Source organism: Rattus norvegicus, chromosome 3, assembly GCF_021556685.1.
Source record: "Rattus norvegicus strain SHRSP/BbbUtx chromosome 3, alternate assembly SHRSP_T2T, whole genome shotgun sequence".
NCBI lineage: Eukaryota > Metazoa > Chordata > Mammalia > Rodentia > Muridae > Rattus > Rattus norvegicus.
The window spans coordinates 117,617,478-117,631,160 of NC_141536.1; the positions used below are offsets into that span (position 1 = coordinate 117,617,478).

General features: G+C 48.2%; 1 protein-coding gene across 1 annotated transcript; it reads left to right on the plus strand.

Moving 5' to 3' along the window:
• The first annotated feature begins 1,389 nt into the window (after positions 1-1,389).
• Positions 1,390-13,333, plus strand: Itpa (inosine triphosphatase). The gene is made up of 8 exons (NM_001107774.1): positions 1,390-1,518; positions 4,217-4,274; positions 4,371-4,435; positions 4,909-4,982; positions 7,682-7,713; positions 8,670-8,785; positions 10,862-10,938; positions 12,701-13,333. The coding sequence occupies exons 1-8, from the start codon at positions 1,453-1,455 to the stop codon at positions 12,807-12,809; spliced, it is 597 nt and encodes a 198-aa protein (NP_001101244.1). The 5' UTR covers positions 1,390-1,452; the 3' UTR covers positions 12,810-13,333.
• Positions 13,334-13,683: the final 350 nt, after the last annotated feature.

Here is a 13,683-nt window from a genome sequence, read left to right on the forward strand (position 1 = left end):
GGGCAAACTATCTCCAAAAGACACAATATACAGTAAAGCTTCCGAATTGCGTGACACACAATATTAAGGTCACTGAGCAAAGATTTGTGGAGAATATAAGCTCTGTGAGGACAGTTGTAGAGTTTAAAAAAAATTCATTAGTGGGCTGGGTATGTGGCCCAGTGTTTGCCTAAGTTCTATAAGTCCCTAAGTTGCATCTATATAACAATACCCAAGGCTATAAGAGGTCAATAACACTAAGCTAAACAACCAGGCTTGATTAGGATTCCACTGTGTGTGTGATTTGTGTGATTCCGGGGTCCAAGCCCAGGACCTTGGCCATACTATGCAAATGTTCTACCATCAAGCTGCATCCCTGTAATCATCCTGCTTTAGTCTCAGTGCTGGGATTACAAATGGCCACCATTTCTAGCTAGTACCCCGTACTTTTTAAAAAAAGATTTGTTTTTTTTTTTTTTTTGGTTCTTTTTTTCGGAGCTGGGGACCGAACCCAGGGCCTTGCGCTTCCTAGGTAAGCGCTCTACCACTGAGCTAAATCCCCAGCCCCAAGATTTGTTTTTATATGTATGAATGTTTAGCTGCACGTGTGTGCACTGCATTCATTATATATGCCTGGTGCCTTCGGAGACCAGAAGAGGGCAATGTATTTCCAGGAACTAGAGTGACAGACAACTGAAAGCCATCATGTGGGTGCTGGGAACACAACTCTGGAAGAGCAGTCAGTGCACTTTAACCGCTGAACCCTCTCTGCAGCTTGAGCTTACAACTTTGAGAGAACTTAAGTTTGGTTCCCAATATCCACACCAGGCAGCTCAAAAACACCGGTAACTCTAGTTCTAAGGGATGTGACGCCCTCTTCTTGCTTTAGCGGGCTCATGCACACACAGGGTAGGGCTAATAGGGTCACTCCAATCTTCCCTGTTATATTCCCAATGCAGATACTGAGAAGGAATGGAGAAGGGATAGGGTTAACTGGGCAAGAGAAAAGGAGTGGAAACTCTAGCTCCCAGGGCTAACAGATAACGGATGGCTTGGTCGTGCTGTTTTAAGTTCCGCAGTGAGGTTAGGATAGACACTCAGGCTTCGAGCCCTGTCTAGAAGATAGTCTTTGTTGACAAAGTTTGAGGTTCCCGAGGGGCGCACACCACACCCGACACGGGTCTGCAATTGGTCAGGGTGCGGCTTCTTGGCTCTCCGAGGGTTGTAGCAGAGGATCCGCGCGCTGAGAGACCTCTCCACTCCTCTGCGCGCGTCCCTAGAGCCTCAGGCAGCAGTCGCAGTGATTGGGCGTCTGCAGCGGCTTCCACCTCCGGGTTGAAGACAGCCGCGGCCTTAGCCGAGCTTCAGGTTTCAGACAGGGCCGGAAACCGAGCTACCTACTTCCGCCTCCAGCCGGAAGTGCCTTCCCGGCAAAGCGTTTCTGGGCATTCTGGACCGTAACCCGCGCTTGCAATGGCCGCGTCTTTGGTTGGGAAGAAGATAGTGTTTGTGACGGGAAACGCAAAGAAGCTGGAGGAGGTGTTGTGGGGATGGGAACTGTCTCGGAGGCGGGTGGAGATTGGGTTGCTGGGCTTTCCTCACTAGGGAAACATCGGGAGTTGGATCCTCGGGGAATGTGGATTAGCCCCTGGCTGTGTTGAAGGACTGAGCTTGGGGTGTTTGACCGTGGAGTGTGACTCCTTGAGGGTCAGAGAATTTTTTTTTATATATATAATTATTATTTTTGAGATAACGGCTCGTGTGGTCCTGGCTAGCATGACCCTGCTGTGTAGTCAGGATTAGCTTTATTCTCTGTTTTCCGAATTCTGGGTCTGCACGCGTGCTCCACCTCACATGTTTTTAGATGAGCTGGTAAGGTCAGTGGGCTATGGAAGCCGGAATAGTGGCATCTGGAACAGAGATAGATCACCCCTTACCCCCTAGATTTCAAACGTGAGTTCAGACACCTCCCCATCTCAAAAGTAAAGGCAGCGTGTGTGTTTGTGTGGGTGGGTGGGGGTTGATCCAAACTGAGTAATTCACACCTCGCTATGATCCATCTACCCTTGGGCACTTTCCATATTCTGAGATGTGTAATACCTCATAAGAATCGTGACCACAGTATAACAAAAGGCAGGTTAACAAAAGAAAATTGTGACAAGTTTGTCAAAACTTTACGTGCTACAACTTTTAGAACGAAGACCCAGAGATTTATTTAACTTGGATCTAATCCAGGATTTACAGATTGCCAATGAGTGTATTCCTCTGTATTCTCTTATGGCAGAGTTTCAGTAAACCCAGAGTGTGCTATTTGGTGGTGTAGTGAGCTCAAGCAATTCTTCTGTGTCTGTCTCCGCCTCTTCTGTACTAAGGTTACAGGTAGCATGACTGCCCCAGAGTTTTATGTGGTGCAGGGGACCAGAACTCAGGTCACTGTGCTTGTGTTGCAAGCGCTCTTCCCATTGAGCTGTCACCATAGCGCAGCACAACATCCCCAGTTAAAAAGTCACTGAGTTTTCATATGTCTGTGCACCGCATGCATGTGTGGAGACCAGGAGAGGGCATTAGATTCACTGAGCCTGGAGTTACAGATTGTTGTGAGCCATACTGTGGGTGTTAGGAACCAAATTAGGGTCCTCTGCAAGAGCAAGAGATGCCCCTAACCACTGAGCCATCTTTCTAGCCCCTTGTGTCCCCTCCCCATTTTTTTGAAATTGGGACTCTGTAGCTGAGTTGACCTTGAACTTCTGATCTTCCCCCTTTAACCTGCCTGGGGACAGGATTTGGAATGACCGGTGTGAGTTGCCATACTCACCTGACTGGATACTCAGGAGAAGTTTCTTTCCACCTCTCTGCCTTAAAAACAATATATTTTAAGTGTGTGTGTGTGTGTGTGTGTGTGTGTGTGTGTGTGTGTGTGTGTGTTGGGGGAGGGGCATGAGGTCAGAGGATAACTCTGAGGAGTTGGGTCTCTTCTTACACCATGGCTTGCTTGACAAGCTCAGGCTTTCAGGCCTGTGGATGCAGTGAATCCTTTCCTTTTAAAGGTTTATTTATTATATATGAGTACACTGTAGTTGTCCTCAGAAGAGGACACCAGAAGAGAACATTGGATCCCATTACAGATGGTTGTGAGCCACAATGTGGTTGCTGGGATTAGAGCTCAGGACCTCTGGAAGAGCAGTCCGTGCTCTTAACCACTGAGCTATCTGTCCAGCCCCGCTTCTTTCCTTCTAAGATAGGAAGGATATAGCCTTGGCTGGCCTCGAACATACAATTTTCCTATCGAAATAGAAATAATAGTCTAATGTACAGAAAGGGGACATGGTGGTACATGCTTCTAATTTTAGCATTCTGGAAGCTGAAATAGGAGGACCTTGAGTTACATAGTGAAAGCTGGTCTCATAAAAACGTGTGTGCGTACGTGCGTACATGCGTGTGTGTGTGTGTGTGTGTGTGTGTGTGTGTGTGTGTGTTGGGGTGGGGCAGAATGATAAAGTACATGCCTAGCACCACAGAAATACTAAGAAAATAAACTGTATTAAGTTATAATTCTCAAAACAGTAGCTACGCATACCTGGTGGCTCACACCACTCTGGCCCCTGATTTCAACAGGGTTAAAAGTCACTGGGAAGCTAGGGGGCTGGCTCATTCCTGTAATACTAGTACTGAGTTGAGGGGTGACTAGTGAGGGCAGGAAATTGTCCAGGCCAGCCAGTGCTATACTGTGAACTGCAGGTGGAGCGCTTGCTGTACAGTGAATTCCAGGCCAGCCAAGGCTACACAGTTAAAGAAGAAGGATCAGTCGTGGGAGCTGCTGGTCCAGCCTGGCTTGCTATTCTAAGCCGGAAAGCGGTGAATGTCAACTAGGGGGTTAGTGAAAGCACACAGCAGCTTTCTTTGCTGTTGGCTATTCTTGCTAAGCCTTGGTAGAGAATTTGGGACTAGGAGGCCAAGTGCCTTTTTAGAGTACTGAAGGGGAAAAAGTATTCTAGATAAAAGGGTAAACAGGGAAAAAACAAAACCAGAGGTTGGAAAGGATGGGGTAAGAAGAAGGCATGCTAATTCAGTGGGCCTCTGAAAGTTGAGGTGAGGCTTTATGGGTCCAACTTGATAAGCTTTAGAGGACTGATAGGACCCATACCTGATGAGACAGGTGGGTGACACCTCATACAGTAACCGGGAAATGAGGAATTGTTAGCAAATGGTGTGACAAATGTCTTTCATTTTGGAACAGGTCATTCAGATTCTAGGAGATAAGTTTCCATGCACTTTGGTGGCGCAGAAAATTGACCGTATGTTTCTGTTTTGTTCATTTTAAAAAGTGGTTTGATTTGTCTGTCTTCCTATGTCCTGACTGTGTACATCTGTCTGTCTGTTTTCCTGATAAGTGCCTGAGTATCAGGGAGAACCGGATGAAATTTCCATACAGAAGTGTCAGGAGGCAGCTCGACAGGTAGGTAGCATTTGTGGACCACCCCCCACCCCCATCCTGCCTTCCTGTGGCTCCTGGGGCCTGTGCCTTGTGGGAACCGGCAGAGAATAAAATAGTTGTGGCTTGTCCAGCTAGGCTGCTTCAGTGGTAGCTTGGAACACTGCCTGTTCCAGCTCTCACCCTTCTGATTCTTACATCCATACATTCCAACCATATGTTTTCCTTCCACCTAGCCAACCCCACACCCTTGCACTCACACAGAACTGGGAGGAGCACATTATGGAGTCAACCTCCCTAGCTGATTTCCAGCCCTTCACTGTTCTTTGTTGAACACAGTTTTATCTGTCCAGTGCTCTGACGTCCATACCTCTAAACTGAAGACAGAGAAAGCTGAGTTGTATGGCTCTTGTGGACCTATAGCTGCAGATCTCACCCTCATGTAGCTGTAGGCTAGGCCCCAGCCTACGTGACTCAGGGCCGTCTTTGTGTTACAGGTGCAGGGCCCTGTTCTGGTGGAGGATACCTGTTTGTGCTTTAATGCACTTGGGGGACTGCCTGGCCCCTACATGTGAGTACTCCTACAATCACCTCTACCCCTTGTGATGGTTTGTATAGGCTTGGCCCCGGGGACTGGTACTGTTAGGAGGTGTGGCCCTGTTGGAGTAGGTGTGCCACTGTGGGCGTGGGCTTAAGACCCTCACCTTAGCTGCCTGGAAGTCAGTCTTCCACTAGCAACCTTCAGGTGAATTTGTAGAACTCTCAACTTCTCCAGTACCATGCCTGCCTGGATGCTGCCATGTTCCCGCCTGGATTGAACCTGTGAACGTGTAAGCCAGCTCCAATTAAATATTGTCCCTTATAAGTCTTGCCTTGGTCATGGTGTCTGTTCATAGCAGTAAAACCCTAACTATGACACCCTTTAGGAGCCCATCCACCAAAGTCCCAGAATAGTAAGAAGATTAGTTAGCTGACATTATGGGCCATTCACTGTCTTGACATCACCACCAAGGAAGAATCGAGACGACCAAAGATAGGGCTGGAGAAGTGGCTCAGTGGTTGGGAGTTCTTGCTGGTCTTCCGCTGGACCCAGGTGTGATTCTTAGCCCTAAATCAGCTTATGGAAGGAATCTCATGCTTCTGGCTTTCTTGGGCCACCTGTATCACCCCCTCCCTCCTCCCCCTCTCTCCTCCCTCCTCCCCCTCTCTCCTCCCTCCCTCCCTCTCTCTCTCTCTCTCTCTCTCTCTCTCTCTCTCTCTCGCTTGCTTGCTGTCACACACACACACACACACACACACACACACACACAATTTAAATATAACATAAATCTTAAAATCAAGAAAACAAGGGGGGTGGGGTGGGAAAAAAAACAAACAAAGAAGAAAAGAGCAGTGTGTACTGGTGCACACCTTTAATCCCAGGAGGCAAGAGACAGGCAGCTGTCTGAGGTTGAGGCCAGCCTGGTTTGCATAGTGAGTTCTGAGCCAGCTAGAGCTACACAGTGAGACTCTGTCTCAAAGAATATCAGAGACAGGGGCCTGGAGGGATACCTCAGTCTTGAAGAGTGTCCGTTGGTCAGTCCTGAGGACTGGAGTCCAGCATCCACATCCAGCTTACACACTCCTGTAACTCCAGCGTCAAGGGATGCAGCACCCTTTGCTGGCCTCCACAGGTACCTGTACATTTGTGTGCACATGCAACCACATACACATGTACACATGCACACACACACATAAGTAAATCTTAAAGAGGGGCTGGAGAGATGCTTCAGCTGTTAGGAGCATTGGCTGCTCTTGTAAAGGACTGGGTTTAATTTCCATCACCCACATGGCAGCTCACAACCATCTGAAGCTTCCTCAACATCCATTTCTGCCTCTGCACGCACCAGGTACACATGTGGTGCGTACACATATATGTAGGCAAAACACTGACGTATATACAAAATAATAAAGGGTATCAGAGGTGGCTGAGGATGTAACTCGGTTGGTAGTGCTTGCCTTTGTTGTGTAGTAAAGGTCTGCGTTCAGCCCCTGGCCCTGCATTACTCACCTGCTGAGCCTGTGTGGTAGTGCATGCCTAAAATTCCAGCACTTGCAAGATTAGGGACAAGTAGGTCAAAAGTTTTGGGTCATCCTGGGCTACATAGAGAGTTATAGGCCAGTCTAGGCTACATGGGAGTCTATCATAAACTAAGCAAGCAATCAGAGCGATAGAGTTTTCTTTAACTATGAGAATGTGGTTATGTAAGTGAGATTAAAAAGTGGTATCTGGGACTGGAGAGATGGCTCAGTGGTTAAGAGCACTGACTGCTCTTCTAAAGGTCCTGAGTTCAAATCCCAGCAACCACATGGTGGCTCACAACCATCCGTAAGGGAATCCCATGCACTCTTCTGGTGTGTCAAGACAACAACATTGTACTCACATACATAAAATAAATTTAAAAAAAAAATATAAAAAAAACAAGTGGTGTCTGCTTATTTCAGAGATGAGCTGACATCCTGTTTCGGGAAAATAAAGAGTAAGACTTACAATAAAGACTGCTTACTGCCTGTTTTGTCAGAGCTACAGCGCACACACTTAACGTAGTCTGCGTGCCCCACTGTCCCACCAGCACTACTGTGACTCTAGTATTTTGCAGTTTAGGGAATGTGAAGTGTTTTACCACTTGCTTCCTTGATTTGGCTTTAGTTTGTTTTCTTGAGAGCCTCACTTGAGAGCCTCACTCTAGCCCAGTCTGGCCCGAAACTTGCCCAGGTTTGCCCAGCACTTGTGGTAGTCTTCCTGCTTTAGCCTAGGTGTTTCCTAGTTGCCATGGAGGGTCTTGCCTTCCTTTGCATGTTGAGCCGCCTCTGTGCTGCCTGTCTGGCTCCGTTGTTCTTCTTTTATTAGATACATTTTCTCTCTTTCTCTTCCCTTTCCTTCAGTTTCCCTGGCTCCCCTGTAGCCCCCTGCCCTTCCCTCTTGTCTCCTTTCCTACACTGCCGAGCTATACCCCCAGACTTGTGTTATTTTCTTAGTTTTGACTTGAGACATGCCTTTTCATTCTCTTACGTCTGGGGATCCAATCCCTGTCAGATGTAGGGCAGAGCAGTTGATAGGAGATCCTGCTCTTTGGTTCTTTTTTTTTTTTTTTTTTTTTTTTTTTTTTTCGGAGCTGGGGATCGAACCCAGGGCCTTGCGCTTCCTAGGTAAGCGCTCTACCACTGAGCTAAATCCCCAGCCCCAAGATCCTGCTCTTTGTACCTGACTCTCTGTTCTGTCTTTTGCAGAAAATGGTTTCTGCAGAAGCTGAAGCCTGAAGGTACGTATCCCCGTTGTTCCATCCCAGGGATCTTTTGGGGCTGAGTTTGGGTGTAGTCCCCACTAAGTAATCAGTTTAAACAAAATAAAACAAAAAAACAACAAAAGCAGGCTGGAGCGACGGCTCAGTGGCTAAGTGTACTTGTTGCTCTTGCAGAGGACCTGGGTTCGGTTCCCAGAACTTACAAGTCTGCTTACAACTGCCTATAACTTTAGTTCTAAACAGCCTGGCATCTTCTTCTGGCCTCTGGATGCCAATGGACACCAGTGCACACATAAACAACCGAAACACTTATATACATAAAAACAAATTCTTAAAAACAAAACCATTTTGTTTTGGAACAATCTAATGATAGCAAAATATGGAGGCACGTTCCAGTACTAGGGAGCGTCTCACATTTCAGACTGGGCTACAAAGCAAGAATTTTTTTTATTTTTTTAAACAAAAATAGAGCCATGCACGGTAATCTAAGGCTGTATCCTCAGAGCTGTAACTCTGAACTATAGGTCATCCTCAGATGTTAAAGGCTAGCCTGGACTACCTGAGACCCTGGCTCAACAACAAAGGCTTGGGAGGAAGCTCTGTTGTCAGAATACTTGCCTGACATGTATAAAGTTCTGGATTCCTTCCCTAGTGCCGTGTAATCCAAGTGCCATGTTGTGTACTTGCTATCCCAGCATTTACAGGGTTGTGGCAGAGGATCTTATGCTCCAATACAGCCTGGGCTACAAAGGCCAAGTTGGGCTACTCAAGACCCCGATCTCCACAAAGAACCTTGTTTTAGTTTGTTTCAGAGCCTGAAGAGAGGCTCCAGCTCCCCATTGAGGCCCAGAATGCAGCCTTTTCAGCCTCCCAACACAGTGCAGTTTGGAGAATCCCTCCACACCCCTGAGTTTCTGCGGTAAGGGCAGGGACTAGACAGTGTGGATTCACTGAGCCTCACTATGTGCCTGCAGGTCTCTACCAGCTCCTGGCCGGCTTTGAAGACAAATCAGCCTATGCACTCTGCACATTCGCTCTCAGCACTGGGGACCCCAGCCAGCCAGTGCTCCTGTTCAGAGGCAAGACCCCGGTGAGTACCCACCTGAAGAGCTGTGCAGGTCACCACAGGAGGCTGTGGCTTAAGCACGTGGCTCATGATCTTCTTCAGGAACAAAACAAGAAGACACTAGAGTTAGCAGTGGCTTTTGTGTACTGTGCTTGCTGTGAGACAAACCTGAACACCACAATTAGAAAAATGTTAGTCCCCAGATCTATTTGACCCCTAACCTTATATATTTAGATCATGCCACTGTAGGTCCCAGTAAGATGCAGATGCATAAATGGGAGGAATGGCTCTCAAAACCAAAGCTATGGGGGGTTGGGGATTTAGCTCAGTGGTAGAGCGCTTACCTAGGAAGCGCAAGGCCCTGGGTTCGGTCCCCAGCTCCGAAAAAAAGAACCCCCCCCCCAAAAAAAAAAAAAAAGAACCAAAGCTATGGGCCAGCTGCTGAGACTTGAGACTGCCTTGTTCCTCTGCCAGGGCCTGTCTCCTCCCCACTCGGGTTTTTGAGATAGAGTCTCAGGTGTTTGAGGTTGGCCTTGAACTTGTGTGGCCGAGGTGGACCTTGAACTTCAGAGCCTATTCCTCTTACCTCCCAGTGGGGAGGGTAGTTCTGTGCCATTTTGACCACTCTGCAATACTCTCATCCCCTGCTACTCCCATTTTTGCTTTGAGGCAAGGTCTGTATTATGTAAGTCTCGATGTCCCGGAACTCACTATGTAGATTAGGCTGGCCTCAACTCAGAGACCACTTAAGCCTCCCAAGTAGGTGTGTGCCCCATGCCTGGCCTACAGCTAATCTTGATTGTCTCCCAGCCTTTCCAATTTGTTTATTTATTTATTTTGGTTTTTATAGACAGGGTTTCTCTGTAACCCTGGATGTCCTAGAACTTACTCTGTAGACCAGGCTGGCTTTCACCTGAGAGCTGTCTGCCTCTGACTCCTGAGTACTGGGATGAGAGGTGTGTGCCACCACCACGGGGCTCTTCGTGAGCGTTTTCGTTAACACAGAATTGTAAAGTTTTATGGTGTGGAGGTGGAGCCTTTGCATGCTGTGCAGATGTCCAACCACTGAGCCAGCATTTCAGTCCCTCACTTACGCTCACTTGGCCAGTGGCCATTCAGCCACCCCCAGTGTTGCCTATCAAACCTCAGGTGTAGTCGCTTTTCTTGGGGTCCACCAAACCACCAGTAGAGCTAGTCAGGCCAGTGCCCCGTCTGCCTTCCAGTTTGCTCCGTGTCCCTTCAGCCAAGATAAAACCTAGTTCCCCAGTTGGGGCCGTATAGACACTTTGTATTACTCTGTTGGGTTAAAATTCTGAATAGTATTAACAAAAGAAAGCACACAGAGAACACAAAGCAATCTCTTTTCTTTTAACTGTGTGCAGGTGTGTGTGTGTCTATCTGTCTGTCTGTCTCTGTGTGTGTCTGTGTGTCTGTGTGTCTGCCTGCTTGTGGTTATGTGCACATGAGAGCAGGTGCCCAAGGAGGCCAGAGCTATCCCATCCCCTGGAGCTGGAGTTACAGCTAATGTGAGCTGTCAGTGGTCCTTGGGGACAACCTCGGGTTGCTGTCCTTTTGTGGCATTGGTTCTTTGCACGTTCTCACTGTGTAAACCAGGCTAACCTTGAACTCATAGAAAGCCACCTGCCTCTGCCTCTGCCTCCTGCCATCTTGGGTTTTTTTTTATTTTTTTTTTTGAGATAGGGTTTCTTTGTGTAGCCCTAGCTGTCCAGGACTCACTTTGTGGACCAGGCTGGCCTTGAACTCACAAGAATCTGCCTGCCTCCTGAGTGCTTGGATTAAAGGTGTGTGCCATCATGCCTGGCTTCTGATTTTTTTAAAGATAAAATCTTGCTATGTAGTCCTGACTGGCCTGGTAATTGAGCAATCCTCCTGCTTCAGCTTCCTGAGTGCTCTGACTACAGGCTTGCCCCATGTCGCCCAGTTACTGCTCCACACCTTACTAATGTGTCTGACGAATTTATAGGCACTGTGGCTCCTTTGAACTACACTTTGAATAATTGAGGTTCATTCAGATTCACAAACTAGAGAAACGCACTCTAGTCCAGCACATCCAGTTACACCCTTCCTTCCCTTTTCCAGGGACAGATTGTGATGCCTCGAGGTAGCCGGGACTTCGGCTGGGATCCCTGCTTTCAGCCTGATGGATATGAGCAAACGTAAGAAGCCCAAATTTCTTCTCTGGTTCATAGGCTTGGGTCTGTTGCCTGTGTGCAGTCACGTGTACATAGGTCATGCAGACTTCTCTTCCAGCTGACCTGTTTGCACTGGAGTGCACACAGGAATGCAGGTTACCTAGTCCATGGCAGGGCAACACAGATAGCTGGGTTCTGCTCCCAGCTCCCATTTTGTGGCCGGCTGACTCCCATTCTCTGGCCCTGCCTATTGAGATGTATAAGCCTTGTGGTTTTATGGGATGACACTAGCCCCATCTGGGCTGGGAAAATGCACACCTTTGTAGCTCCAGGTAGACACATGAGACCCATACAGTAGAGCATGTTCTCACCACTTCACATTTACCGCGTACTTACACAGAGCCATAACAGGACCAGCTTCCCAGACTGGCTCCCTTGCCAGCACCTCACAGGGTGAGAACACTGCCGCAGCCTTGCTCGGCATTCCTTGGGTGTGAGCAATTTCCTCTGCTTGGATGGTCACAGAGCCCTTGGAATCTAGTTAGATGAGGAACTGAGTTTATTCTTATCTGTTTGTTTATTTTACGTTCATGGGCGTTTTGTCAGTATGCATGCATGTCTGTATACCAGAGGAGCATACTGACCAGAGGTCAGAAGACACTGTGGACCTCAGGGACTGACATTACAGTGTGAGCCAGTTCTGAAGCCTACAGGCAGGATGTGACCTCTCCCCTCTGTGGCAGTGTCTTCACAGTGCTCTGAGGCTGCTGTTTGATCTGCCAGGCTCCATCACTTACCTCATCTTGTCCCCAGAACCTCGGACCCAGCAGAGCAATTTCATCTTCTCTCCAAGCCCATTACTGTGGGTGTCTGTCTTATGGAGGGTTTAAACTGTCTGACTTAATGGGCTGATAAGCTGTAGTCTGTGGCAGCTTTCCTAGCTTTCTCCTGGTGAAAGGCCGTGTGCTGGGGCTCAAACATGGTGTGCTGGGGCTCAAACATGGTGGGCTGGGGCCCGCCTGCTCTTTGCTTGTTCACGGGTTCTGTGTACAGTTTTTACCTTCAGGGGAACTCCCACCCCCAGCCCACAAATAAAATCATTAAGATTTGGGCTCCATTGCAGGGAATCCTAGGGAGGAAGGGGAGGAAGGATTGATTGTAGGAGCCAGAGGGGACAGGAATACCACAAGGAAAAACACAGAATCAATAACCAGGGTTCACGGGGGCACACAGAAACTGTAGCAACACACATAGACTGTCTGGGTCTGAGCTGGGTCTCTGCATATATGTCATGGTTGTGCAGCTAGAGTCTGAGCTGGGTCCCTGCATATATGTCATGGTTGTGCAGCTAGAGTCTGAGCTGGGTCTCTGCATATATGTCATGGTTGTGCAGCTTGGTGTTATTGTGGGATCACAACAGCGGGAGTGGGGTCGCCTCTGACCCTGTTGCCTGCTTTGGGGATCCTTTTCCTCCTACTGGGTTGCCTCATCCAGCCTTAATACAAGGGGATATGCCTCGTCTTACTGAAACTTGATATGCTGTGCTTGGTTGATATCCCTGGGAGACCTGCCCTTTTCTGAAAGAAGAGTGGATTTGGGGGTGGATGGGGGAAGGTCTGGGAGGAGAGGAGGGAGGGGAAACTTCAGTTGAGATGTAATATGACAGAAGAATAACTTTTTAAAAATTGGATTAAAAAAAAGATTTGGACTCCAGGGTGGCAGTTGGGTGCCTATCCTCCCAATATCTGGGTTCCCTATTTCCTGAGTGGCTTCTCTTTCCCGTTAGGTATGCAGAGATGCCGAAGGCTGAGAAGAACACCATTTCCCATCGCTTCCGGGCTCTGTTCAAGCTCCAAGAGTACTTTGGTGTGACTGATGGGGCTGGGGACCACTAGGGCCATGGGTGTGGGGGGCCTAGTGCAGGACACCCTGGGAGGCAGGCACTCCTCTGGGTTCCCCCTGCCGGGGATCCGGGCAGCTTCAGCAGCCAGTTCTTGGAGGAGCGGCTGGCTCTACACCAGAGAACTCAGGGCCAGGTGACACTAAACTCCTGCCCTTTGAGATTCAAGAGTTCCCTTTGACCAGGCATGGTGGTGCACACTTTTAATCCCAGAATTCGGGAGGAAGAGGCGAACAGATCTTTGTGAGTTCAAAGCCAGCCTGGTTTACATATTGAATTTCTGGACAGCCAAAGCTATATAGTGAGACACTGTCTCAAAAACAAAATAGAAAAACCAAAACAACAAACAGTTGTTGTTGCAGCCTCTGACTCTGGGATTCTGAGAAAATTTTGGGTGTTCACATGTCTTACCTGGTTGAGGGTTTGGCAAAGCAACACACAACTTTTGATTTTAGAGTGTAACAAATGTAAATTCTGGAAGACATTTTTGTTTCCTAAATAAATGGTGTGTCTGTTTTGAGCTCTGTCTGTCCTTTTAGTTTCCTTTGATGGTGGGAAACCATCTTGAGCGGTGATTGGAGGGTCGGCGGTGTGTAGGACGCTCACCTGCTTGCATAGCTGGCGTTCTCTCTCTCTCTTGAGTTCTGAGAGTTGTCATGGGCTGGCCTCTTTTCTATGTCAGATTCCTGCTGGGGTGCGGGTGGAGGTGTTACAGTGTAGAGTGGTTTCCCCGATCTCTTGGGTTGGCAAATGACCTGAGTTCAATCCCCAGAGCCCATGTGAAGAGGGAGAGAACTGTTCTCTGACCTCCATGTGTATGCCATACAGTGTACCCTGCCCCACCTGTACAAGTAAATGATAAAAGACCC

What these genes read in the sequence shown, in the direction of transcription:
- Itpa (NM_001107774.1), top strand. Translation starts at nt 1,453, where the DNA reads ATGGCCGCGTCTTTGGTTGGGAAGAAGATAGTGTTTGTGACGGGAAAC. An exon ending in GGTGGCGCAGAAAATTGACC is followed by an intron (nt 4,275 to 4,370) that starts GTATGTTTCTGT and finishes TTTCCTGATAAG; the next exon opens with TGCCTGAGTATCAGGGAGAA. An exon ending in TGTTCAGAGGCAAGACCCCG is followed by an intron (nt 8,786 to 10,861) that starts GTGAGTACCCAC and finishes TCCCTTTTCCAG; the next exon opens with GGACAGATTGTGATGCCTCG.